Source organism: Apus apus, chromosome 5, assembly GCF_020740795.1.
Source record: "Apus apus isolate bApuApu2 chromosome 5, bApuApu2.pri.cur, whole genome shotgun sequence".
Classification (NCBI taxonomy): Eukaryota; Metazoa; Chordata; class Aves; order Apodiformes; family Apodidae; genus Apus; species Apus apus.
In genome coordinates this window covers 31,443,604-31,471,062 of record NC_067286.1, presented here as the reverse complement: position 1 = coordinate 31,471,062, position 27,459 = coordinate 31,443,604, and the positions used below count along the sequence as shown (strand labels likewise).

General features: G+C 39.7%; 1 protein-coding gene across 6 annotated transcripts in view; it reads left to right on the top strand.

The window, feature by feature from the left end:
- ZFYVE26 (zinc finger FYVE-type containing 26) overlaps nt 1–27,199 on the top strand; it is a 53,499-nt gene extending 26,300 nt beyond the window's left edge. For 4 of the 6 annotated variants that reach the window (XM_051620198.1, XM_051620202.1, XM_051620201.1 and 1 more), the window contains 23 exons: nt 271–376; nt 1,052–1,791; nt 2,358–2,554; nt 3,442–3,546; nt 4,102–4,224; nt 4,938–5,114; nt 6,055–6,301; nt 7,402–7,500; nt 9,341–9,498; nt 10,401–10,570; nt 11,872–11,900; nt 13,334–13,455; nt 13,547–13,767; nt 14,395–14,542; nt 15,751–15,960; nt 16,791–17,006; nt 19,001–19,198; nt 19,503–19,705; nt 20,536–20,677; nt 21,248–21,307; nt 22,632–22,814; nt 23,634–23,678; nt 24,784–27,199. In XM_051620198.1, coding sequence (XP_051476158.1) covers nt 271–376; nt 1,052–1,791; nt 2,358–2,554; nt 3,442–3,546; nt 4,102–4,224; nt 4,938–5,114; nt 6,055–6,301; nt 7,402–7,500; nt 9,341–9,498; nt 10,401–10,570; nt 11,872–11,900; nt 13,334–13,455; nt 13,547–13,767; nt 14,395–14,542; nt 15,751–15,960; nt 16,791–17,006; nt 19,001–19,198; nt 19,503–19,705; nt 20,536–20,677; nt 21,248–21,307; nt 22,632–22,814; nt 23,634–23,678; nt 24,784–24,993 — 4,109 coding nt within the window. In that variant the 3' untranslated portion in view covers nt 24,994–27,199. The remainder of the gene's footprint in view (nt 1–270; nt 377–1,051; nt 1,792–2,357; nt 2,555–3,441; nt 3,547–4,101; nt 4,225–4,937; nt 5,115–6,054; nt 6,302–7,401; nt 7,501–9,340; nt 9,499–10,400; nt 10,571–11,871; nt 11,901–13,333; nt 13,456–13,546; nt 13,768–14,394; nt 14,543–15,750; nt 15,961–16,790; nt 17,007–19,000; nt 19,199–19,502; nt 19,706–20,535; nt 20,678–21,247; nt 21,308–22,631; nt 22,815–23,633; nt 23,679–24,783) is intronic. The other 2 variants (XM_051620199.1, XM_051620200.1) reach the window with 2 other exon arrangements.
- Nucleotides 27,200–27,459: the final 260 nt, after the last annotated feature.

The following is a 27,459-nucleotide window of genomic DNA, read 5'->3' as shown; positions in this document are numbered from 1 at the left end:
GTAGATCTTGCTTAAAGGCCAGAGACTTCTCACTCTATCTGTTTTGGTAATGAGTACTGTAAAATTTGAGCCAGTGGTGTTGAGGGGTGTATCATAATCCCAAATACCTTGCTGTTTGGATTTTACTACATTAATCTGAATATGGACCTTTGTGAATTTAGTCAGAGGTTTCAGACTCAGGCTCTTAGAATTTGTGTATTTGATGTATTTACCTAATGAGTTTGTATTATAATAAATATTCTGGATTTTTTTATTTTTTTTTTTTTTAAGATACATCAGCAGAAGTGAAAGTGGGGAACCCTTTCATACTGCTACAGCAGAGTCCATCTCAGCTACTCTCCCAGCTTGTGTTTGACAGACAGGTTCATCCTGACAGGTTGGTGCTTTTCAGACTACTTCTCTGGGTTATCTTGGTGTTGGTGACTTTGGGCCTCAGCCGGGATTGAGCTCTTCTTTGGCTGGTACAGGGAGAACAGCCTGCTGTGTCCCACCAGCGACTCACTTAATGCTGCGAGGATTGGTGTGCAGGGAGAAGCTTAGTCAGTGGTTTCTCTACCAAGCTGAAGATTCGTTTAGGGCAAACTGTGTGTTACTGTGTGTTGTGAAAAGAGAGGGCATTTAAGTGTATTTTTTTTATTGCATGTGTCAGCTCAGAGCAGTGGACTTGCAACTTAGCAATGTAATAATACAAAATAGAGCAGTAGGACTTCTTAAGAATACAGCTGAGCATGGCTCTTGCCCTGGCCAGCAGGTAAATTGAATAATCTAGCATCCTGCATCACAAATTACTAAATTAGGCTGGCATACAAAGTGTCTGATTTGACAAAGTAGCTCTTAAAAAAAAAAAAAAAGAGCATTAATGGAAAACCGTTTTATCATGTCACATTTAGCTAAGTGGTAAGTACAGGATATGTACTCTTTCCCTGTATGTACCTTTGAAGTGTATTAGGAGGCTGCATTCACAAAACATTTGGAAGATTTGTGAAAATGTGTAATTCTAAAGCACCTTTTATATATGTTGGGTAAATTGCTTTTGTTTTCAATCCTGCAGGCTTTCTTCTCTCTTGGTTAAGGAAGAGTTGAACTTGAATGTGCAGCAAGTTATTGTTAACTGTTGCTGTGAACCACTGTCCTTGTGCAGTGCAAGGCAAAACAGTCAAGCGAAGTCACTTCTGACAAACATCAGCAACTTAGCACACCAGTGTGCCTGCCACTGCCTGTCAGATGTTGAAATACCTATTCACAATTCTGCAGTGACCTCTGAGGATATCTCCACTCAGGCCCCATCCTCTACAAATGACTTGAGCCAGCACACACTCGCTGCCTCCTCTCTGGACTTCCTAAAGTCTCAGTCAAAGCTAATGGCCACAGTGGCGTGTCTAAGTGCATCCAATATACAGAAAATTCCCAAATCCAGTTTATCTTGGATGGAGTTTCGGGGCAAACGGGAGGTGCCTTTAGGTTTGGAACAGATATCCAGGGAGTGTGAGGCATTGTTGAAGGAGTTCCCAGTATTGGAGCGATTTCTTCTTGCTATGTTTGAGCCCCTTCAGAATCAGCAGAAGGAAGGTGGCAGTTTGGCTGCTGTCTTCTCTGGGAAGAGATACATATCTGTGGTTCTCCTAGGATTGCATTCCACCACAGCTGTTAGGGTATTAATGGGAGTTTTCGAACAAGCTCTTGCTGCAAAGGATTGGGACAGAGCTGTGAAGGTCTTGGATCTGTACAGTCAGGATGTGGAGGAGCTGGTCAGTGTGAAGGATGCTGTGTTGAGCTGTGCAGCTGCTGAGGGTAAGAAGGATTAAGTCAGCCTTTTTTCTCTCCTTCTTTCTTTTAATGAAGAGTGCTGCCTGAATCAGGAGATAGAAACCAAGGTAGTGGTCCTTGGGCAAATCCAAAGACAGAAACAGGTCTCTTCTCTTCCTTCACCCTAAATTTGCTTTCTCTGATGGTGTAGTTTCTGCTTTGCAAATTTGCAAATCCTTACCAATTCAGTACAAAAGGACTAGAATGCATCTGTAGTGTTATTTGTATGTGAAGAGCTGAATACATCAGGAGACATTAATCTCAGTGCTGTTAATGGAATGTCTCTTACAGCAGTGTCATTGTCATAGATGGGTGATATATGCTGGGGAAGGATGAGCCCATTAGAGTCTAAAGATAGTAAGCACCCCATTCTAACTTTGGTTACTTCCCAAGGATCTGATGCTTGGGATGAGTCTAGCATAGATTTTTCAGCACTGTACTGGTTCTTTTGTTCTTTTGGTGATTTTGGTGGTCCATTGAAGATTTTTTAATTATTATTTTCTGAATTATAAAAAAATGAGTTTCAGACAAGTGGTTTGTTTCCTCCACAGGTAAGGATGGATGGCAATACTTGTTCCAAGTGAAGAACGGAACACTGAGAAGCAGGCTGGCCCTGCGCTGTCTGGATAAATGGCCCCTGGACGCCTGTTTGGAAATTCTAGCCTATTGTGTTTCTGATCTGGGCATAGCCAATGAACTAAAAGCCAGTCTGCAGAGCAGGAAGAAAGAACTTCAGGTTTATCAAAAGGTACAAAGTAATTTATTTAAGTGAACAGTGAGATGAAATAGGCATCAGGGAGGAAATACGCTTGCCCTTTGAAAAAGTTTTTGTTCTTGATACTTTTTAAAATCATAATAGCTTTTCATATCTTTCTTCCAAAACATTTAATGTATTTTCAGTGCTGTAGTATCAAATTAACACTCTGCTTCCATTCTTCGTGACTTCCACTCTCCTATTAACATTCACGTCTGCAAACACAGTTAGATATGTGTGAGGCTGTTTTTTGCAAAGTCTGTCTTTCCATTCTGTACAAATGCCAGAACCTCTGAAAGCTTTCCAAGGTAATTCATAATTTTATAAGCTTGAGAGGTGCAGAAACACCTAGGTGTGGTGTACAAGACCAGTGGTCCAGTAAGCATCTCTGTATTGCAGCCAGTTTTTCTAACTGCAGAGTAGTGCAGATACCCAAGTTAAGTCAAATTCACTGGCCTGGAGTTCAGCATAGACTGACAGACCAAACAGAGCTAAAAAAGGAGTAATAAATCCCTGCTGAGCTCTGTCTGGTGGTGGTTCTGCTAACTAGCAGTTATCTCAGTTGTCTCCATGTTAGTGCCAGCAATGTCTGCATTATACATGTACTTTTTTAGTTATAATTATTGCCACCCAGTCTTTTAAAAACCTCCCTTATAAACATGCTTTGTAGACGCATGCCTCTGAGAGAATTCCATAGTTGTTGTTGGAGTGCAAGTGCATTGCATTATCCCAGAAAAGGGCTAGAGATGGGTCTCCTGTTATACTTTTATTTTTGCATGAAGTGTCTCTTTATGTGATCAGCTCAGCTGTTTTCTTAGATTTAATGACTGATGTAGATAAAGCTTTTACAATTTGTGCTACCCTAGTATTAACTTTTTCAGATTTTGAATGTGCAAAATGAACCATTGTGGAACGACTGGCAGGATCTGAAAAAAGTCTGCACTGATGATCCCCAGGCTGTCATGAATGTCATTCTGAAAGGAAAGGTTAGGCATTGTCCTATGAATTTTGTTGAATTAGAATGCCTTAAACTTTGAATAGATAGATTTGTTGAAATAGCATCTTAAAACACCAGTCAATGGAGATTACTTGGGAGGAAGGATTCCTTTACTCAGTTTTGTGCTACAGAAACAAATACAGATCTGTGTTTAATGTCCAGATTTACATGTAGTTAATAATCCTCAAGTTTAAGTTGTAACTCTGAGATAAAACCTGTTCTTTTCTCAAAGAATTGTGAAGTCTTTAATAGCATGGCTTTGGGCATAATACAGGCTTGCTTGTTATATAAGTACTAATTCTGTAGACCTGGCTAGCTTTAAAAGTGTCTCTATAACAAGCCAACTCACCTAGTGTGGGATGAGAAGGTATTCTCAATGCCTGACAAAATTTACTATCATCTTCATGGGAGAGGAGTCTATGCTACAGAATTTCTGAACTTGATCAGAACTCTGAGAGAAACAGATGTATCAGAGAGGGTAGTGTTTGTCTATATTTTATTTTTTTTGTTTACTTTTTTTAATTTAATTTTTTAAATTCTTTAGGAATATGAGTTGTGTGAGGAATGGGTGCACTTGTATCCTGTCCCAAGAGAAGACTTGATCAACCTTCACCGTGAGCACCTTCTCCATTTGTTGGAGATGGAAGAACTGGAAAAATCATTGCAGGTAACAGGAGGACTACTTCAGCCTTGCGTCCATACATCACATAGGTTGAGATATGTTTTCTTTGCTGCTTTCATGTGCATTTCATGCCCTTTTTGGTTCCTCCCTTAAGAGATGCCGTTTGCTTAGATATGCTTTGAGGATCATGGCTATCCCCTGTTCTATTTAAGTAAAAATCCAAATTCGCAATGTAATTGTTGGACCTAATAGCATAAATATCAGTTATATGGGAATACAAGGCTCCTTTTATTTGAAAAGTCGTATTGAAGCATTTCTTTACTAAAGCAGAAAAAACAGAAGTGAAACTAATAACAGGAAGTTGGTCAGTTGTGCTTCAGTGCCCAAAAATGACCTGTAAATTCTTCTAGTTTTGATAATTATGGAGCTCTTGCTTAAATAAAGTGCAGCTTCCTTCAGACTATGTAGCTTTGAAAATATTCTGGAAGTAAAGGTGAGCCTTCTCATCACTACACCTTCTGCCCCATTTCTTGTTTGATTTTTATTTGCTTTAATTAAAACATTTTTATTAATAAATGGAAAAAATAGGAGTTAAGTAGTCTATAAGTGGATTTCTAATTCATCCTTATATAGATAAACACTTCTGCAAGTTAATTTGCTTGCTGGACCATTGTAGAGTAATAATGTGTCATAGACTTGCCTGTTATAAAGGTTAATTTCCAGGAATGTAATAAGGATTCACTGTATTTTCTCTGTAGCTTTTACAAAGAATTGAAGACCCTGGTGTTTGCCTTGCAATCAGTGAACAGTCCCTTGACCAGCATCCAAACTTGACAGCCTCTCACTTCTTGGCTGATTACCTCACAGCTCACTTCTATGCAAATCTGACAACAGCACGCCGTAATGAAATCCAGGCCCTCTATATGGGATCAAAGGTGAGCAAAATTCCTGCATTGTGGCCTTAATGGCAATATATAATTACATAAGTAATTTTATAATGCATAATATACGTATAAAATATAAATTCTGTAGAATATACCAGAGTGTTCTCACCATATCAGGTCTAAGATACTGTGTCTCAGGATCCAAAGGAAGGTTAGAGATGTCTTAAAACTGCTCCTCCCTTTCTCCATCTTTGCAGCTCCTGTATTACAAAGTGCTTGTAGCTCCTAATGTGATCAGAGTAGTCTTGTGTTTGAGCTGTAGAGAGTGGAGGAATGCACAGACCAAAAGCTGGGGTGGGGGGACAGATAAAATAAAATTGCAGTCTTTGTCAGGACAGTTGTTATGTTTGTCTCAGTGAAAAAGCAAGCATCCTTAACTTGCTGTGTCAGAAACACCAGGTGTCCTTCCTGTGTAGTAATATAAACAAATTCTCACCTGTATGGTTTAGACATTAGACTTAAATCATTAGTCATTATTTCATTTGGAAAGTGACTGTATTAACTGCCCATCTTCAGAAAAACTGCTCTTTTCTTCTCTTGATGCTGCCTGAAATGATGGAAGGTTAAGTATTGGGCTAATGTTCTTTTTATAAGCTTAGTTTAGTAAGATAATTTATTTAGTAAGATAGTTTATTCTGCTACAACGGATCAGTCTCAGGGTAACAAAATACCTTCCACTCTTCCTCCACCTCTGAAATGAGGCAGTGTTTTAGGGAATGGGAAAGTGAAAGCTCAGTAATTTATGCAAAGCCACTCAGTAATTCTGTAACAGAAGTAGCAATAGCTCTGAGAAGTCCCACTTCCATATTTTTACCTCTATGTTATTCCATTCCCTGCATAAGCTACTGTGCTAGTTTTTATCTTTATTCTCTTGCAAATGTAGATTTGGAGGTGTGTAATTTTATTTTGTGCTTTTTTCCTTGTGCCTCAGGTGCTACTGACTCTGCCTGAGCTCTCCCGTGTTAACTACTTCCACCTCTCCTCCAGGCCACTGCTCATGGTGGAGCAGCTCCTCATGAATATGAAGGTGGACTGGGTAGCTGTTGCTGTGCAGACACTGCACCAACTCTTAGCTGAACAGGAAATTGGTTTTACTGTAGAAGACATTGACAATTTGCTTTCCAAGTATGCAGAAAAAGCTCTCAACTTCCCTTTTGCATTAAAAGAAAAGAGATCAGGTGACTATCTGTAAGAATGCTGTTTTTCACTTTGGAAAAAAGGGCAAATTTCCTGCCAGAATCGTTTCACCATTTGTGCCACAACATTTTTAGATGTGTGTCTGTAGTATCTCACTAGTCAAGAGCATGTTCTTAAAGTTGTTGTCTTTGTGGTAAATAGATGTTCTCTGGGATAGCTTCAGAAGTTTATCTGACTTTCCTCTGTTTCTGCTTTTGTGGGTCTATTTTCATATGATACTGTTCAATTTTATTTCATTCCTGTTTAACACAGTCACTGATGACTTAAGCAGCCACATCTTCCTGCAAATCAAATGGAGATTTAATCTTTCATAGTCTTTCTTCCTACCAGAATCCTGTTTCTTTTTTTCACATAAAAGACTTTTAAACTTGTAGTTCTATTTAACATTCTTAACACACCTTTCCTTTCTTGTTTTTCAATTCCTTTCTCATCTGTGTTGTCTCCGATTCTCCTGCATTTGGCTCTCTCCTTTCAGGGTTCTAGAGCTCCAACAGTAGAAGGTGCTGCAGATCAAATCCAGTGCTTTTTTTTCGCTGTATTAAAAGCACATGGCATGTGTACCTATGTATGTATGTATACCTACACATATGGTACCAACTTGCTTTATGCCAGTTTCCAAATGTTGACTTCATTTCATGATTTAAAGATGCAGCTTCTGCTAGCATAAAAGCATCAAACTTACCTGTGTCTCCTGCCAAATGACCTGTAACACTGCAAGTATGTTACTTCCACTGTGATGTGAAGCATTTAGTATTTGTCATGAGCATCTTGTGGCAACTAATTAATTCCACATCTACTATTTATTCTCAACTGTATTATTCCTGGACCTGTCAGTAGTCCATTGCTTTGGTAAGGACCCCTTTCTCTGGGTTTTAGGTCATTGAATTTTACAGTTTTGCTTGAATTGTTGTGGACTAGTTTTTGTGAAAACATAATTGAAATTACATAGCTGGTCCCTTATTATGCTGACATTCTTACAGACTCCTGTGAATGTATTTCACTAATCTTTGTCAAAACAGGTAGATGTATGACCAGTATTGTTCTCTGATTATTTTTTTTTCCTTTCTTCCCCTTGTCCTAGATTCTCTGATATGTATCCAAGAAAGTTTCAATCAGGTATTGGAGTGTGAAGCACTGTCTAAATCGGGGTCATCGGAACTATCTCCTGTCAGCTTTACAGGTAAGTTTAAGACGTTGGTGCCATTTTCTTTTAACCTGTTCTGATTTGTTTTATCCTCTGTTTATGTGTCTCCCGCTACTTAATAGTATCTGAAGTCACATTTAATATAGGTCTCTAAAGTTGTGTGCTTTGGGCCCAATTAAAAGAAAAATTAAAGGGAACCAGGAAGTATGTGACTTCATGTTATTTTTGATAGGTATCTAGAAAATGTCTGAAAAATCAACACAATGTTTTCATTCCAGACCCTGGAGGAAATAAAAAACAAACAACAAGCCTGAACAGGCCATAAAAAAATGGACTACATCTGCAGGGAAAAAAAGCAACTTATCTCTTTGTCACAGCTAGGTTGCTGGGGGATTAATGATGCTGCAGGTTAATCTTTCTGTGTATTGACTTCTGTATTTTCTCTGTGGGTACATGGGCAGAGATTGTCTGGAAGCCCCATAATTAGGCACTTCTCTTTGTCTTCCTGTTCTTTGCTTAGTAACTTTTTTTCTTAACAGTAGAACTCTCATTTGTGTTGTATTTTTTTTGCTCATTCTTTTGGTCCTTGAATTTATTTTTCCTAGGATCCCTGTTGTGACCTGACCAAAATAGCACTCTTTGTGTTGTCTGAGGGGGTTCCACAGTTCTCCAACACAAATAAACGGAAACAAAATAATTTAAGCCAAAAGAACTGAAGAATATTTGTGGCTTAAAAATAACCACAAATCATTCTGCAGGTTCCATTCAGCATCTAAAGCAAGAGATACTCTCTTTGGAGGATATATGTTGTGAGAGATGCACTGTCTGTGCTCCTGGGAAATGACTAGCAAAGGATATCCTAGTCTTTCAAGGCTGGTGATTCTTAGCAAATGATGGGCCTGAACTAGAGCTGCACGGTGATGTTCTGATCTATCATTTAGCATGTCTGAACTGTTCTTTGATTCTGTACCCTGAACTGAAGACTCTTCTTGCTCTGCCTACATAAAGTGACAGCAGTGTCTTGGATTGGGCTGTTTAGGTCTTTGGTTTTTCTCGTAATGGTCAGCTTAATATCTGTGTGTTGTTACAAAACTTGAATGCATTGTCTGATGCTCCAAAGTTCCTTTGCAGTCTACTGTGTACTCAGATGAGCATGAGTTTGCTTTATTGGATATGAGATTTTTTTTCATTTTTAATTTAGTATTTGTGTACACAGAAGGTGGCTTGCAGGCCTGCAATGACATGTTGAACTTTGTAATTGGCCTTTAGTGTAACTGTCTCACATCATATAAACTGAAAGCCTATCTCATAGTATAAACTTGATTCAACTAATATTTCATTGGCAAGATGAAAGACTTAAAAACTCTTCCTGCTTTGAATTGCTTTCCCCACAGTATATTGTAAAGGGGACCAGAATAGGGAGGGTTATGCTGTTGCTATCCCTACCACATCTCTTTTGGGATAACAAAGAAGAGCCTTGGTCTCCAGGAATGTCAACACTGGATATCCTTAAGATTATATTCTATTTTATATCACTTCTTGGTATTCATGTAACAGGGTATTTTTTTTCTTCCTCCTTAAAGTCTCCGCTTATGATATAAGAACAGATGTTGACAAGTTTTCTTACACTTCTTTGTGCTCTTGCGTACCAGTATTTAAGTACCAGAAGTTTACAGTCTGCAAGTTTTAGCTTAAAGCATACATATTCCTTACACAATGCTATTCTATCATGCCTGGTTGACAGATAATGGTAGTTTTCTTGTGAGCCAGAAAGATCTTACAGCCTTAGTAAGTCTGTAATGTTTTCTGGTATTCAAGTCTCCATTGAGCAGCCTAAATCCCATTCCATGTTTGTTTTGGTCTGCCTCTTTTTAAGGTGCCACCATATCTGCAAGTCCCAGAGATAGAAGTTTGCAGAAGAATTTATTTCCTCAAGAATTTGTGCCTCCTGAGAAGCCACCACCAAAGCAGCAATGGATACCTGATGACACTGAAACCATATGTATGGTTTGCAAAACTGAACGCTTCACTATGGTAAGGAGCAAAAATGAAGTTCGGACATTCCAAGGCCAGTGACCTTAATACGAACACTTGCTTGTAGTTTCCGAAGATACTCTAGCCACTTCAGCAAATCTGTCAACATCACTGTAGGTCTGGCAATCTTGATATTTAACCATTAGTTTCTATTTAGTGTAGTTGAGGACACTGTCATCAGTTAGCTCCTTGCAGAGTTTTGGGAAGTGATGGAGCCTAAACAGGAGGTCTGCTCATTGGAGAGGAGACAACTATGAGATCTCAAAAAAGTGTAATAGCAGCATTAGTATTTCAAAAGGCTGTCTAGTAGTTGACTGTGCTGGCAAGAAATAACATGAACATCATATAATTCAGATTACCAATATGGAAAACATAATCTTTGCTGTTGGTTACACGTTTCTAAAACCTGTTGTTTCATAAAGTACCTGAGTCAACTGCATTGGTAGTTTGCGGGAGAGGTTTAATTTTGAGTTTTGCAGGTTTGCTCACAGTCTGTTACCTTCTACTACTTAGAAACAGTACTGTTCTTTCAAAATAACTGTTGCTTTTGAATTTGGAAATTCCTAAGATGGTGTCAGACAGTCTAGAGCTTCTAACTTTTCCAAGAGATGATCTAAATACCTCTGTGATCAAAACTGGGACACAACAAATAGTTGAAAGCCCAAAACTACAGCAAACATGTTTTAAATACTTGCCTGTGGGTTGTCTTTTTCCTTTGCCATGCCCTCTTCAGAAAGGAATTGTAACAGTGAGAATCAATAGTTGTACAGTTCTGAAAAGCCTTATCATGCATGCTGTTTCCTCTCTTAAAATGGAGTAAGTTTACTCACCAGTGGAGGCAGATACAGGAGGGGACTGCAGTCAGTTCTTTCTGTTGCTCGTCCGTGACCTCTTTTGCTCAGTTTAACAGGCGCCACCACTGCCGGCGCTGTGGCAGGCTCGTGTGCAGCTCTTGCTCCACCAAGAAAATGGCAGTAGAAGCTTGCAGAGAAAGTCTGTCTCGTGTGTGTGATCAGTGCTACAGCTACTGCAACAGAGAACACCTGCCTGGCTTGGAACAAGACACAAGCATGTAAGCCCTTCCATTCAGATTCTCCTCAGTTTCATGTACACAGCAGAGTACAGGAATGCAAAGAGAGAGAAATAAACATTTAGGTTTATCTGGATAATACAACATCAGCTTTTTTTCGGGTTTGGTAGGAGTGGGGATGTTCCTTATGCCTCAGTATACTTTTCATATTAGAAAGAACACTGAACAGCCAGGCTACAGTCTTCAATTCTTTAAGCATTAGTTGATCATTAAACATAAGAATGGAATGCTTTTATGCAAAATATATTCAGCACAAACTCCTGCAGTGTGAAAAGTTTCCTGCAGTTTACTCAACTCCTATTGACTGTTTACTCAGCTCCATGTTGACTAGCTCTGCTGAACATAGTGTTTTAATGTTACTCCCTAATCCACTGATTATGACTCCTTGAAACCTTTGGAATTCAAAGTAACTTCATATTTGATAGACTTTGCAACTGCCCTTAAAAGGGACAGCTGTGATGACAGATTTTCATTATGTGGTTGCTTTAAGCTGAGAATTGGACCAAACTTTGTTGTGTGTATGTTAGGCCAGCTGGTGAAAAGTGCAGCTGAAAAGAGTGAGTTTTACTCTCTGTGACCCTGTCAAGCCTGCTGATGTTGCCACAGCTGCTACAGCTATCAGCAGGCTTGACAGGTCACTGAAGGTAAAATTCCCTCTTTTCAGCCTGCCAACAGCAGTGTCTGCTATGGCAGTATCAGCAGGCTTGCAAGGAAAAGAGGAATACTGTGCAGATCTGAAAAGGGACCTCTGAAAAAACAAGCAGTCACCTCTAGGTAAACCAGTTTGCGTCAGCATCATTGCTTACACTGCCAGAATGTCAGCAGAGCCTAGCAGCGAGCTTGAATGCCACCTGTCATGTTTTAGTTGCTTAAGTGTCTGGATTTTTTTAAACTTGCCCTATATGTATGTGAAAACCAACTAAATTTTAAGGACTAGAACCTGAGTGCCAAAAGCTTCATTTTAGCTCTGACATATTCTGAAGCCGGACAGTTATTTTTGTTCTCGTTGTCTTTTTTTATGATGCATACAACAGTACTATTCCTACAGGAAGTTATACTAACTAATTACTTAGTGTAGCTGAAATACAACAATGCAGAGGCAGGATCTGGACAGTAGAAGAAAGGGGCAGGACAATGAGTCAGAGAAGGCAGGGCGGGAGAGATGTTATATTATTATGAGACAGTATTCTAAAAAGGCTAGCTGTATTGATGTCTCTAAAAATATATATTTTCCCCAGTGTGCTTGAGTAGGCATAATGTTGCTTTCTGTCATTTTATTACAGCAGGAAAGAAGGTCAGGACCAAGTGCAAGGTAAGGAATGGAGTAATGTTAAATTTCAATTTTTTAAAGGCTCTCATTAGCAGCAGAATTAGAAATAGGAGACTGGTACATCTAGTTGCAGCTGAAGGGTGATCAAAACTTCAGTTATAAAATATCACTGTTTTTTGCATATGCATTGAGCCTTCCAAACTTCTGTGAATGGAAAATGAGATTTAGGAGAAATGCCTGAGCAATATTGAGAGTGCTGGATAGGGATTAAAGGAAGGAACTGAGAAACAATGACTGGAGAGTGCACTTTGCATACTGGATACAATCAGTGAGAGGCTCTGGTATGAGTAGAGTCAGTCCAGTACAGAGCTGTGCTGAGTGATTGTCTGTTTACAAACCATGATAGTACAACTGAATAGCTCTGCAGTGGGCTGTGGCGTTTGATAGCTCATGCTGGCTGGGCATAGGACAGGATGAGGCCCCTATCATGGGTGTGGTTGTGTCCTGAGTTCCATCTCCTTTGCTGGTTGTGTGAATATGGACTAGTAATTTCAGTTTGGTATCTGTTCCAACAAGTAATATCAAAACACTTCAGGAATAATGCAAAATTTAGGTGACTTTTTCTCTGCCATTTTTACTCAGAAGGCATTTACTGTTTGCTGCTTAGTCTGGTGTTTGAGGTGATTCTGCACAATTTTCCTACACTGATGTGAAATTCTGGTAGACCAAAACATAGTTATTTGAAGGCCTTATAGCAGTAATATGAAACACCGTGCAAAATTTGCATTTGTGCTACAAAACAAATGAGAAATGTTTTCATTAGTTGCCCCTTTTTAAGTATATAGGGATATTTGAGCTTTTTTGTTTTTTGCTGTTGGCAGAAGTTTGCTTTACTGCTACATTTGCTACAAGGCTGAAACAGCTGGAATGCAGTTCCTGAGCTGCTGCTTCTGGTTAGATCTTTCTCTTTGCCTCCAGCATTGCTACACATCACTAGGCCTGTATAATTTATTCAGTAGGAGTGAAGAACATCACTCAGGAAATCCTCAGATTTGAGAGGGAAAGTTATTTGTTCTGCTTTTCTAATTTCTCTGAGACTGGGAAGAAAGCTTATCAGATGTTTTCAAGCTTGGTTTATTCTAATTATTCAGTTTCCAGTTCAATTTAGAAAGAGTGTTTTTCTTTTTTGTTTGTGGGGTTTTTTTTCCTTCTTTTAATTCACGCTGTTTACAGTGTTACTGGAGCCAGTTTTGGTGACAGTGTGTTGGTAACTGAGAGTATGTTTAGGTATGAATGGAAATGTTTCCGTAAAACTGTGTGCTGGACATGTGATACTGGCAGGAACTTGCACAATGAGAGGATTACAAATGCCTTGTTCAAGAGACTATAGGAGAATACTCTGCATTGTATGTCCTTAGCCAGGTTTGTTACTTATTGTGCAATGATTCTACCTAGTGTTTTCTTTTTGGCTACAGAAACTTCTAATAATGAATATTCCACAGTGGTGCGAATACCCAAGGCAACTGAGCTTGAATGGATTTTTTCCCTGAATGAAGAGGAGAATGAAATTGTACGCAGTGAATTTTATTATGAACAGGTGAGGTCTGGAGAAAGAGGGTCCAGTATAAGCAGTTCCCTGGAGAACTATCTCAGTACCCATGTTTCTCTGTCTTTCCTCAATTTGTCAGGCTCCCAGCTCTTCCTTGTGTATCGCCATCCTTAGCCTGCACAGTGACAGCATAGTGTGTGGCCACCAGCTGATAGAGCACTGCTGCAAGTTGTCCCAAGGGCTCACTTACCCTGAGGTGGATGCTGGTCTCCTTATGGACATCATGAAACAATTGCTCTTCAGTGCCAAAATGATGTTTGTCAAAGCTGGAAGGAGCCAGGATCTAGCTCTCTGTGACAGGTGATTTACCAGTTGTTTACTAGGATGTATTGATGTATTGTGGAGACCATTACCCTTTTTTACTGGGGACCGGAGGGTGGGAGGATTGTTTTGTGATTGTACTCTGGACATTTTAAACAAGAAGAGAAGCTGATAATGTAAGAATAATATGAGTTCAAATAGTAGAAATTCCAGTAATATGACTACATAATAATTACTGAGAAAATTCTCAAGAGTGGGGAGATATAATTCATGAAGACTTGAGTAAATATGTTACTTCTGATATTGTGTATCTGTTCTCAGTATATATTTCAATAAAAGATTTTAAACCTTTGCTTCCTGAGAATGCGCATTTTGCACTTTCCTCAAGTTTTGTGCTACAGAGCTTGAGATGGCAGGTGTAATATATACATTTCACATGTACTATTTTGATCTGGTAATATATAGCTGGTGTCTGCAATTAACATCTGCCAGTGGCAAAAAAAACAAATAAAATAGTCTGAATAGGATCTGAATAGGATACAGAAATCTGATGTACTGGTGATTAGGAAATGCTGATCTAAGAGTTGTCTTTTACATGAATTTCTTCAAATGTATGATAATAGTGGAAGTGTATGTATTTGTTTAACCTCTCTGTTTTTTTTCCAGCTACATCAGCAAAGTGGATGTGTTGAATATCTTGGTGTCTGCTGCTTACCGCCCAATTCCATCCTTGGATCAGATTCTCCTCCCTGCAGCAGTAACAAGATTAAGAAATCAGCTTCTGGAAGCAGAGTACTATCAACTAGCTATAGAGGTAATGACAGTGGAGGGATGGCAGTGCTAATAATGCATCTGTAGTGGCTTTTGTTTTTCTCCCTCCTGATTTCAGAAGAATGTGATGTATGAAATGGACAACATGTAAACAGTCTGGGATTAAGTTTTTAAACCAGGAAGAAAGAATTTTCTGAATCCTGGAAAAAAAATTTTGAGAGGGAAAAGTCCTTCTGCTGTGGAGCAGGCTGCTGAAGGAAAGAGTAGGAGCCTTGCTACCTGGTATAATTAAAATTGGAATAGCCTTACTGTTTCACTGTTATCTAGGCCCTGTTTTTATTCTGCACATCCCTTATGTTCTCTTTATGAGATTTTTTTTTTTTTTTCCCCAAATGTGATTTTCGCCCCCCCCATCCAACCTGGCCTTGAACACTTCCAGGGAGGGAGCAGCCACATCTCTGGGCAACCTGTGCCAGTGTCTCACCATTCTCACTCTAAATAATTTCTTCCTCATGTCTAATCTAAATCTCCCCTCTTCCAGTTTAAAGCTGTTACCCCTTGTCCTATCACTTCATGTCCTTAAAAAAGCCCCTCCCCAGTTTTCCTGTAGCCCCTTCAGGTACTGGAAGGCCGCTGTAGGGTTCTCCCTGGAGCCTTCTCTTCTCCAAGCTGATGGCATTGCATTTTGTTAAGAACAAGATTATGATACTACAAACAGGATTTTTAAGGGGTAGTAAACAACAGGAATAGATGACCTATTTAAATAAAAATGGTTCATGTTTGAGGGCAGCTGGTCTACTAAAGAAAATCAGGAATAAATATGATTAGCAGAGTTACATAAAATAAAAAATTTCTTGGTGGTTTGTGAAGCATCTTTTCTTGTTTTGTTTTTATTTTTTTAAACCACAAACCACTCTGTAAAAATAATTCAATTTAGAAAATTGGATGTGAAACTGTCCTGAGTTTTTAAACTGCTGAACTGAAATTTCCCAGATAAATAGTAGTTTAAACTTGTACAATAAATTATACTCCACATTTGGAGATTATGGGTGTTTTGGGAGTTGGCGTTTTGTGCCAGTAATATGGAAATAATCAGCATGGGTTTTTTTCATGCTTTGTTTTGTTTTTAATGGGAAATATGCTCTAGGAAATAGAAGGTCACAATCACAAACTGTGTCTTTTTCTCTGCCAGTTTTCCTGTTTTCTGTAACAGGACTTTGTTGCAATATTAACAGATTATTTTGAATTTAGGTTTCTACAAAATCTGGGTTGGATCCAGGTGGGGCATGGCATGCCTGGGGCATGGCTTGCCTTAAAGCTGGAAATTTAAGTTCAGCAAGAGAGAAGTTTAACCGATGTTTAAAGCCACCTATGGATCTAAACCAGCTGAACCATGGTTCAAGGCTGGTCCAGGATGTGGTACAGTACCTGGAGTCCACAGTGAAGCCCCTACTTATTGCGGTAAGAGTCTTGTCTGCTCTGAAGGGCTATAACAAAGCCAAGTCATGATGTTTTAATGTATATCTCTTACAGCAATGTAGGATACAATGTCTGCTGTTAGTGTTTTTTCCTTCTTTTGTCATGATTGCATATTGCAAACTAAATATTGTTGGGAAATTTGTTAGCTGTTTCCTCATGGTGAATTGGTGGCTGAGAACTAGATCACAGAATTTTATAGTAATTAGGGGAGGGGAAAGAAGCTGTAGTGGTGTGTTATTGCTGCAGTCTGAGGAAACTAAACTCAATCCAAACAATATGTTGTGATGCTGTGTTGGTGCCATTTTTCTACTGAAACTTTGCAGGATTTCAAAGGAGAATTTACAAATGCTGTCCCTTCTTTCCTTGTCAGAAAGCACTATTATGTGGTTTGGGATTAGCTTTTGAAGTTCTGATTAGGTACCAAAAACTTACTTAGTACTAAAGTAGCAGCAGAATCATAATGATGAAAGACCTCTTAGTGGTACATATTTTAGGAGAATTAAGAAGCTTGTTTGAACTAGGTTTTTGATGTAGCTGTTGACAGTGGAATTGTGTTTAAATAAATAAGACTTCTCTCTTGTCTCTGGAAACAGACAGCCATGCTAGCTACAGCAACATTCAACACCTCTGTTGATAGCAGGGTTCCAATCTATTGTTTATGAAAAGTATTGCTGGATTTTCATTCATCTAAAGCACTATCTATTTTAAAAACAACAATAACAGAAATGCTTCAGGGCTCAGTGACAAGGTCTAACTGAAAAGGAAGTTTTCCTCTTACATTTCCTACAGTTGAGTCTCTGTTCTAATGGCAGGATGATGATTACTTTGCCACATTGAGGGAACTTGAAGCAACTCTGAGAACAAGAAGTCTGTCTCTGGAAATTATGTGTGAGGGGAGGATTCAACACAACAGCTACTATCAAGAGTCCTTGTTCTATTTACATAGTTATGGCACTAATCTGGCTATAATAAGCTTCTACATGAGGCATGACTGTATGAGGGAAGCACTGCTTCACTTGTTAAATAAGGTGAGTAATCTAATTTCCCATCACCTAAATGAAAATTTGAGAAGTAACTAGGAGGAGTTCAAGGCCAGTCTAAGATGGTAATGAGCATCATGCAACATTCTGGGTGGTTTTTTGCACAGGAATTTTCTGAGGTCCTGCATGTTTTTATATGAGGTGTCTGGTGACTGACAAGAATTCAGTGACATGATGAAATGAAATAGCTTTGATGTTTATATCTTATGTTTTTTCTCTCTTTCCCATTGTGTGGCTTCTAGAGAGTAGAAGAGTGTGTGGGGAGAGGTGTTTTTTTTTCCTTTTTTGCAGAGCCCCTGCATCAACAGCACTTTTTTCTACAAAGCTGAAAACTTTGGACTATTGTTACACGGTTCAGAAGAGACAAGAAAGATTTTGAATTTCAACACACCAATAACAGTAGATACTCTGTATCACAGTGTCCCTGTCTCTTGATATTATTTGTTTAATCAGACACTCATGTTTGCATTTCTGTAACAGTTAGGACTATAAGGGAGTGCAGGATCATATCCGAGAGGACCAAAACCAAGGGGAAAAAAAAAAAAAGGTTTCTGGTTCTGCTTTAGAAAAACTACACAATGGAGGAAGACTTGGGAATGTTTGGAGAAAATAGTTCTGTTGTTGCTAAATTACAATTAAACCTAGAAATGTTTCCAGCAAGGATCTGCCACATAAATTAAGGGTGCTTCTTAGGAGGAAGAAATGTGAATCCATTACATCTCACCAACTTGAAAGCTGTTAAGTGTGCATGGAGGTTGTTTTCTTTTTCAAGTTTCTGTGCTATAATTATAATTACTATAATTGCACTAATTATAATTATAATTTTTATTATTAATGTACAACTTGAGACACCACATTCCATTATCATGAGTCTGCTTAATAGAAAATCGAGTTGTCTTCATTTTATCATTGGCCATTCTGACCTCATATACTCATCTGCAAATTAGATTTGCTTTTCAAATGTGTCCTTCATATCAATTTAAATTTTCCTTTAAAGAAAAGTTGCATATTTTTGCAATGTTGGTGAAACAATTTCACTAATTAAATAGCAGATGTTGAAAATTCTCTGGATACACAATTTGATATGCAAATTTTGGACAAGGAGTCTGGTGATCGCACGAGCTAGAGATGAAGGTTTGTTACCTTAAAGCTGTAAGGTTACTAGGATTCTAATGAAATATTTTGCAATTGCTTGTTTGGAAACATTTTATGCATACAGGCTTTGTAGCTTGTATCTTACTGTGAGATTTAAAAAATAATAATAAAAAATCTGAATCATGTCTTTAAAATGTTTATGGAGGCTGTGCTGTCACACATGCTTCTTCCCATAGTAACATCAATTTGTGAGGCTGCATTGCAAGACCATAGTCAGTAGGTCAAGGGAAGGAAATATCCCTCTCAGCTCAATAGCTGTGAGGTTTAATCTGAACTACTGTGCCCAGGTTAGGGTTGCCTAGTATGAAACAGACATTTCCAAAGTGGAGCAGGTCTAGCTGGAAGGCCACCAAAGTGATTAGGGCCCTGGAGCGCATGATGTTTTCCTACCTTGAAGAGGAGAAGGCAAAAGGAGATTTACTTGCTATTTTCAGCTGCCAGGTCGGTTATCATAGGGAAGATAGAGCCAGGTTTCTCTCATGTGTATAGTAAAAAGGAAAGACACAGTGGACACAATTTGGAGTGAGGGAAATTCCAACTGGATATAAGAAAAAGATTTTTTTGCAGTGAGGATGTTAAGCCATGGGATCTGGGGCCCAGAGAGGCTTGGTTATGCTCAGAACTTGGCTGTGCGGGCCCAAAGCAGCATGACCTAATGTGGAAGCCATTCTTTTGAGTGTAGGTGTGAGCCAGATGACCTCCAGAGATCCCTTTCAGCCTAATTAATAATTTTGCTGGTTTTGTCACTTCATAATTCTTTTATGTCATATAAGGAAAATCAAGCCATGGTGGCTTTGCTTCAAGTTACTTTTCTGATGTTTGTGTAGGAATCCCCATCAGAAGTGTTCATTGAAGGGATCTTCATTCCGAGTTTTGAAAGCGGAAAATTACATATGTTGGAGAACTTGCTGGAAACCATTGATCCAGGATTGGAGAGCTGGGGAGTCTACTTGATTGCAGCTTGCAAATACTTGCAGAGAAAGAACTACTACCATATCCTGTATGAACTGCAACAGTTCATGAAGGTAAGATGGTCAGTGCCATATCTTTCAGTGAAATGCTGCGTACTGTTATGCTTTTGGTTACTTGCTTTGGTGTAAACCTGCCTGATGGGGAAGTACATTTTTGCTGCTTTCCAGTCCTAAAAAATTATAGGAAGGCCTGTGCCTAACTGAAGGGTTTGTCACAGATCTGGCACATTGCAGTAGCTTAACTACTCCCTTAAAGAAAATAAGCATTGCCTGCTTCGTATGAGCACTTTAGTGCAGGCAGGCATTGCTGGAGGTGGTGTACTTGGGTCCATCTTAGTGCTCAATGTATTTCTTCTAGGATCATGTTCGTGCTGCCATGACTTGCATTAGATTTTTCACTCATGGAGCAAAGTCTTACACGGAACTGGGAGGCAAACAGGCGTGGCTTCTAAAGATCAAGGACCATCTCAAAGTCTACCTGCAGGAGGTCTCAAGAAGTTCAGGAAGGAAAAAAATGGCATTCACTTTTCGGAAGAAAATGTCTGCTACAGATGTGTCGAGGTGTGTGTAAACAAGAAGCTAAGTCACAGAAAAGGGGAAGTTCAGGCTTTTGGGTGTTGTTTTTTAGTTGGGTTTGTTTTTTTTTTCCAGTTGTGTTAAGGTTGGTGTTAGCTAACACATGCTAGCTGTGCCTCACCCAAAACTGACTTTTATGTAGCTGCAAGTATAGGTTTCCCATTACCTGTTCCCCCAACAACCCAACCCAGGAGATGAGCAATTGTTTCTATTAAAAATATTGGTCTATGTATAATCTGCCTTCCTTTAGTTTAAAAACCCAAAACCCTACACTGCATGAAGCTATATATTGATCCACATATTTTCGTGCTTTTACTCTTCCATTTCTCTCCTCAAAGCAAGCAGCTTTGTGATGCTTAGTTGCTTACTGAGGTTAACTCAGTCAAAGTGTAAATTTAGCCAGATCTCTCTTGTATTTGGGCTTTTTTATATCTTGGTTTTCTTAGGAGGGTTTGCTTTTTTTTAAGGGGTTTGAAGTTTTTTTTTCAGGCTAAATTCTAACTTAAAGGTGAGGGGGTGATGAGGTGGAAAAAAGAGAGCAGATATTTATTTGGGATCGAAGTTTTTTGGCTCACATATTTGAAATAATATGAACAAGTGCTCACCTTCAGCTTGTGATACGTTAACTGCACAGATCTGAGAAGTATCTCATTGCTGCTGACTTGGCTACACAAAAGACTAAGTCAAAACATAACTAAAATAATTATTTGGAAATAGGCATTATTTTGAACTGTGTTCAAGAAATTAGTAAGTTCACACAAATAATTGATGCTTTCTCTATTTCAAAATAAAGTAATAATTTTTCCTTTTTCTAGGCACATCAGTACAGTAGATCTGCAGATGGAAGTAACAAAGTTTCTGCATCAATGTGAAAGCTCAGGAACTTCCCAAATGACAGGTTCCTCCTTGCCCACACTCTTTGGAAACAATGACATGAAAATGGATGTTGCTTGCAAGGTACTTACTGCTATTTCAAACACAACTCTATTTCTCATCAACAGTACTAACTCATATGGGTTGAAACATCTGATGGTTGAATGAGGCACTTGTATGTATCACAGGCGGGTGATAAATATTTATCACAGGCAGGTGGCACTTGTGCATGTATGCAACCTACCATCTATGAAAAATTAATGTCTTTCCTCTAAGTAGCAAAGAACATTTGAGAACTTGGAGCTCTTCTTCTCAGAGTTCAAACTTTCAGAGGCAGAGGGTCCCAAATACAAATAGTAACATACCTTGTGAGTTTATATTGTGCTGTGTTTTGAAGAAAGGCAAATACTGCCATTTGCTAACCCTTCTTAACTTCCAGCTCAGCTCCATCTGTAGCTTGCCCAGTGTCCCACAGGGAATCAGCATATGGCAATAGACCCTATATTTGTTCTACTTGTGGTGCTGGTGCTGTTTTCTGTTGAAGTAATGCATTGTCTTTTGGCATCTGGGCAAAATGTGGAAATGCATTATTACTTATCTGTCTGTAATGAAAATGGAATGTGCATTCCCAAATTTGTCTGTGTCTGTTTTCAGGTCATATTGGAAGGCAAAAATATTGAGGAGGGGTTTGGGATTGCGTTTAGAGTCCTTCAGGTATGAAATACTTGATATAACAAGCACTATTATTACAAAAGTAACTCCTGCAAGCAGCAATTGTTTAAGCAAAATACTCTTTTTGCAAAATTTCTTTTAATCCCCAAAAAGAAAAACCTCTTTGGAGAAAAGTAATGAGTTTTGAGTCTTAAATGTCCATGTATTTGGAGGAAGCTTGGTAAGGAAATTCAGATGCTGCTTCACTAAGACACTTCCAAACTAATTGGGTCATACCGAGGAATTAAGTACTGCTTTTCCTTTGCTGTGCACCTTGTTCAGTGACTTTACTCTGGTAAACCACAATCACAGATATTAATGGAGAGCTCTGACTTGGTAGCTCCCTTCAGTTCGTAACAGCCACACAAAGATGCAGTGACTAAATAAGGCCAGGGCTAGCTCTGTATTGTTCTCCTGGCTGAGAGAGCAAAGCTTGATTAACTGGAAACTCTCTCTGGGGACCTCTCATTTCTCATGTCTGGATAAAAGTTGAGGTGCTTATCAGTCAGCATAGCTCACGGGCCTCCCCCAACTTCCCTGCTTCCCCTCCATGCATTAGAAGCTGCTGAAAGGTGCTGCTTCAGGCAGCGCGGTTTGCAGTTGCCTCCCCTGCAGGACCAAAGGTATAGCAGGGCCACTTCTGGACAGAGGTGGCACACTGGGTGTGTGTGGATATGGCAGGCCCTGCTCCTTCTTTCAGGTCAGGATGAGCAAGGCAGAATGCCTGTTTATAGTGAGATAGAGAGCTTTAGAAAAATAGCACTTCCCAGCAGTAACAGCAGACACTACCCCCCAGTAAAAATGCAGCAGCGAGTCCAGCTGCTTAACATCACTTCTGTTTCCTTCCTTCTGTTTCTTGTCTTATTCTTGGCAGGATCAGTCTGCAGCTTTTATAACCTCTTCCTTCATATGGGAGGTGTATGATGGCCAGTTGCCTCCTGTTTTTTGGGTACATAAGGTGTTGCTGCTGGTGGGGTGGCTGGGGGAATATAGTGGGAACTTGCTGAGTGAGGGAGAGGTGGGAAGGAATCTAGGAAAGATCTTTTGCCAGAAGAAATAAAACTGATTTTTTTTGTCCCCCTAGAAAGGAGGTGGTAACAATGTTCTTGATCCTGAACAAAACTGAGTGTTACCAGTCTGATTATAGAAAACCTTTAAGCCAGCCCTGAATAATGGTGACTGGAAGATCAGAGGCCCCAAAACAGCTTTGACTTTTTGGAGCATGGTGTAATATTTTGTCCTTAGGAAATATTGTTGTATAGACTCCCTCTGAGAAAACCTGCTGAGAACATTTAAAATGTTGCTCTGATTTTCCAACTACCTCTAGGACTTCCAGCTGGAGGCTACGGAAGTGTACAGCAAAGTGGCCAAGCAGCTGGTGAAGCAGCAGAAATACAGTGAGATCCGGCAGCTCCTCAAGTGTGTCAATGAGTCTGGAGTTGCAGCAAAAAATGATGGGGATAACATTATCCTAAACTGTCTAAATGAATTCAAGAGCATTCCTCCTGAGGTAATTCTGTCCTGCATTGTGTCCCTTTTGAAGTAAAATGGGTATATATAATACAGACTACAGGGAAACCATCCTGTGGTGCCTGTGCAGCTTTCCTAGTGAGTCCTTCCTATCTTCTGGCTCTGTACTACCTCCATTGTTTAAAGGCTGGGAGTATGTGGTTTGCCCCATGCACATTTCTCTGAAAGGAAATAAGTAGCTGTAGCAGTCTCCTACCCTGCACTTCCCAAATGAATACACATGATGGGAAAGAACCTTTGGCTTCACAGAATCCTGCCAAATGCTCCTGATTGGAGTGGGAGGTGTTTCCTTCAAGGAGGCTTCCCTGGCTAACATGAGAGGATGCGTAGAGGCAGAAACTTCCTCCCTCTGTAGGAAACATATTTTAAGATTCCTTTTGTCTAACATAGTGTCTTTTCCATCCCAGTGAAGGAAGGAGATGCCCTCCATAAAGTTCTACTAATTGGGCTCAGTCTCCCCCTTGGGTCAGGGTAGGCCACAGGAGCTGACACCTATTGGGGTGCAGAGAACCTACAAATTTATTTAATGCAATGCAAGCCATGTCTGTGGGGGACTCCCAGGCTCATAAGGATACCCCACAGACATGACAGGCAGGAGAAGCTGTAGTAAAGGGAAGAACTGGACTTCTTATGTTTTACATCTGCAGCACTTGTAGCTGGGACAATGTAACCAACTAGCTGTGTACTCTGCATTCTGTGTTCCACTTCCTCTAGGCAAGGGTTTGGTCCCTGATGGGGTAAAGGTTTGCAAACTATAGTTACTCTAAATGTGAACACGTTTTCCCTTCTTTGGATGCAGGATCTCGATAATCTGATCCGGGATATGGACAGTGATGAGAACAAGGTAAGCAAAAGTACAGTAGAGCAACTCCCTTAGTACGGGCTAAACAGCCCAGTCTTGATCTGCAGGATGTGTGCTCTCTTTCACCATCTTCTCTCTCATACTCACTTAAGCCAAAGTTTTGAAGTTTAGATTGTAGAAATCACAGTGAATTCCTCAAGGTTGTGTTTGTGATAGTAGAGCTGTGACATGAAGATATGGACTGATGTTATCCCTGTTAGCTCTTTGACAGTCCCTGGAGTGAGGACTAGGCATTTGTTACAGTGGGAGGAAAAGTGTTTCAGAGACATGCTGGTGGGTTTGTTGGTTTTGTTATCCAACTTTTCAGCTAGGTGCCTGTAAGTGTCTCATAATGGCAGACAGCTAATGAGGATCAACATATCTCCAAGATGACCGTTTCAGCTTTTCACTTCAGGATTATACTATTTCTTTTGTGATCAAGAGTTAAGTGATTAAAATTCTGTGATTATTTTTTTTTATACTTCTTAAGAGGAAGTGAGGCCTAAGCTACTTGGTTTCTTTGCTAGCTTTCTTACCATCCAGCCAAGCCATGGGAGAGTCACAGATAAACGAACTGTAGATGCATGTTTATAGATAAAGAGGCTATGGCTCAGCGTTTGTGGATTGTCATAGATCCCAGTGGCATAACTGGGAATAAAATCTTAACATTTGTGACTGTCCTCTGTCCTGCTTCAACTGACAAGCTTACTGTTGTATGTAGATTTAAAAATGGGCTTTTCATTCTGCCTGGGTGTAAATCCCTGAGAGATGCGAGCTGTTCTAGAACCAGCAATGGAAAAAAATTACTGGTCGAGACCCTTTGTTATGAGGATATGGCAAATTAATGCACAAAATAGGATTCCTGATGCTAATTTCATGGTGATAGACTAAAGGAGTTTCCACGAGAGACAAACTTTCTGAAGTACAGCTGTCTGTCCATCTTTATACATTGGGATTTGCTCCTTGCCATACTCTCCTTCATAGTATGCTGCTGCTACCTTGTACAACCCGCTTCTGAACCAGGCATTTCCAGCCAATCCTTCCTTAACTTGTGCTGTTAGTTTGCTGCAGCTTTCTACCCAAGTTCTGACTGCCTCTTCTGCTTCAGATCCAGGCCTACGTAATGTGCAACAAGCTGCGTTCTGCCTATCTTGTCTCGGTGAGACAGGAGAAGAGCAGAGCAGTGCAGCTTGTCCAGCATGTGCGGCAGCTGGCTGAGAACAGCGGCGATGACGTTGTGAAGGCCATCTGTGCCCAGTGGCTCTCAGTACACCAGCCCAAGATGAGAAATCGGCTTCCCCAGGGCACTAGGAAGTGATGAGTAATTGACATTCACCATCATGCAGAAAGGGGAAGGCTTCAAGACAGCCTAAAGCCCTGTGGTTCCACTGTCTCTTGGTAAGATGGAAGCCTCTTGACTGATGTTGGTGGCAAATGTGTGCTGCTAATGTGCCTCTGGTGAAAGGAAGGGAAGTAAATGACAAGTGCCAGTCCTGTATTTTGACAAACAGTCACTACCTCAAGGTATTTTTTGGCTTTATGATGGGGGGTGGGAGGGAGTGTGTGTGGGGGCAGTTTCAAACCGAACAAGCAAGAATGTAGGTGTAATTTAGAGCAATTCTGTTTCTGGCTAGGGAGCTTTTCTGTTACGGGTTTTTTGTTGACTTTTTTTGGTTTCGAAAGGCACTGAACTTTATTGTATTTTTTAATTTTAATCCACAAAACCTGTATAGAGAGGACAGAAAAATCTTTTCAACTCAATGTAGCCTAGAGCATAAAACTTCTTGTGATTATGGGTTTTCTGTAAGTTTTTTCAAGATTGGAGAGATCCTTTACGGACTGAAAAGCAGAGATATTTTTAAAGCCCCTGTACAAACCATTGCTTCTCTTCTCCTTGCCCCTTCCCTGCCAGCTAGTAAGATGTGCCCAATTTCTTTAGGTTGTTTGAAAAGGCAGGAACTGATTTTTTGGTGGCAGTTTTCTACTTATCAGTCCCACTGTCTGATGTCTGCCATACATATGGCACTTGAGTCCTTACTAGATGGATGAAGATATAAAGGGCCTATCCTGTAAGTGGAGTACAAAGGGAAAGTAATCCTTTAAAATAGTTGAAAAATCACATACCTCTTGCTTTCCTATGGTAGTATCAAATACATTGTTGGGATGCAGCTTTATCACTGGCCAGTTGTCAGTAAATTTACACAGTTTTTCATCAGGTACAGCAGAAAATATGGATGGAACAAGCTGTGGTAAAATTCAACAGGCCGTTTGTGTCCCTGCCACACAGGGATTTATTTGTTCCTTACCAGGATAATCTGTCCCTGTCAGGTACAACAGGAAACCAGAATAAATTTTTATTAACTAGACATACTAGACATAGACTATGTTAATAACCTTTGCTCTGGAAGTGTTAGGTTAACTCAGTTTTAAGAAAATGCAGGAAACTTTGGCTAATGGCTGTGTTCAGGGATGCTGAGAAAAACAGCTGCTTCTCTTCAACTGTGATTGGGAGATGAGAAATGGGTAGAAGAATGGTAGAGAACAGTAGGATCTTCAAAAAGAAACAACAAAATATGGCACTCCACAAGAGCTGGTGTTTGCTGTCTACATGAATTTCAGCACAAGTGGTAGGAAAACTAGTTCACTTTTTTTGTTAAGAAGTTTAGTTTGTTTACTTCAAAAGAAACAACAGGTTTCCTGAAGTGTAATAACTGTAAATAGTTTTAATACCTAAAATAATTAAGACTGTCAAATAAGAGTTTTGCACTATCCCCAAGTTCACTATAGGGACAGAACAGACTTCCACAGTACTGGAAAGGACTTGGTCCAACTTCTTTCGTGTTTCACGGGCAGTGCCCCACTGACACAAACACCTCTCTTGGAGGTGCTGTGCTCATTAGAGCAGGGCTAGAAATGCCTCAGAGCAAAGTGGTCAGAAATGACCACATTTAGCTTTCAAAAATCTCCTGACCACAAATTTGCATTATCTCATTAGTGAGCAGTACTAATGAAAGCTGCTTTTGTTTCCTCAGCCAGACTGACCTAGCTTTCCATCAGATTACAGCTGTTAGGGTAATCCTAAAATGTGATGCTATCCACGTCTTCAGTAATAAACAAATCTGTAACTATGGGGAGGAAGTTTTACTGTTTGTGGGTATCCAGATCTGCATTCCTGTAATGCCTACTTTCCTGCTCAACCTCCTTCAGCTGTATAGAGCAAAAAGAGTGGAGGTTGCCATGCAGACCTGTCAGTTCTGTACCTGCCTTTCTTCCTGACCTCTTTGCACTGTACCTGATGCACTTTATATAGCATTTGTTGTAACTTGATGTTCTTAACCTGGAATCATAGGGATCTTTCTCTTACCAGCAGAACTGAAATTTTGATCCTGACTAACTGCCTCGTGTCACAAACTGTGCAGTTATCAAAAAGGGATTGAGCACTGCCAGTAAAAAATAACTTATCTATTAATGACCAAAGTTTGTTTACAATGGAAAAAAAAATATAATAAAGTGTTATGACTGTTCGTGTATCTTCTCTTTGCTTTTTATCTCTGTGTAGCTGGGGATTTTTTTTTTTCTAGATTTGTATTTTGGTTTTGGCTATGCTTAACAGAGCAATTAGAAAGGGGAGAACTGTTCTGGCATGCCACCTCTCTCTGTTAAGTGTCCCTAGCATTTAGATCAACTGGAATATGACATCTTTAGAAGACCTCCCAGGAGCTGAGACTCAAGCATGTACTCTCACAGACCAGTAATCCTCTTTAGAGAGCTTTGCGAGTTAATC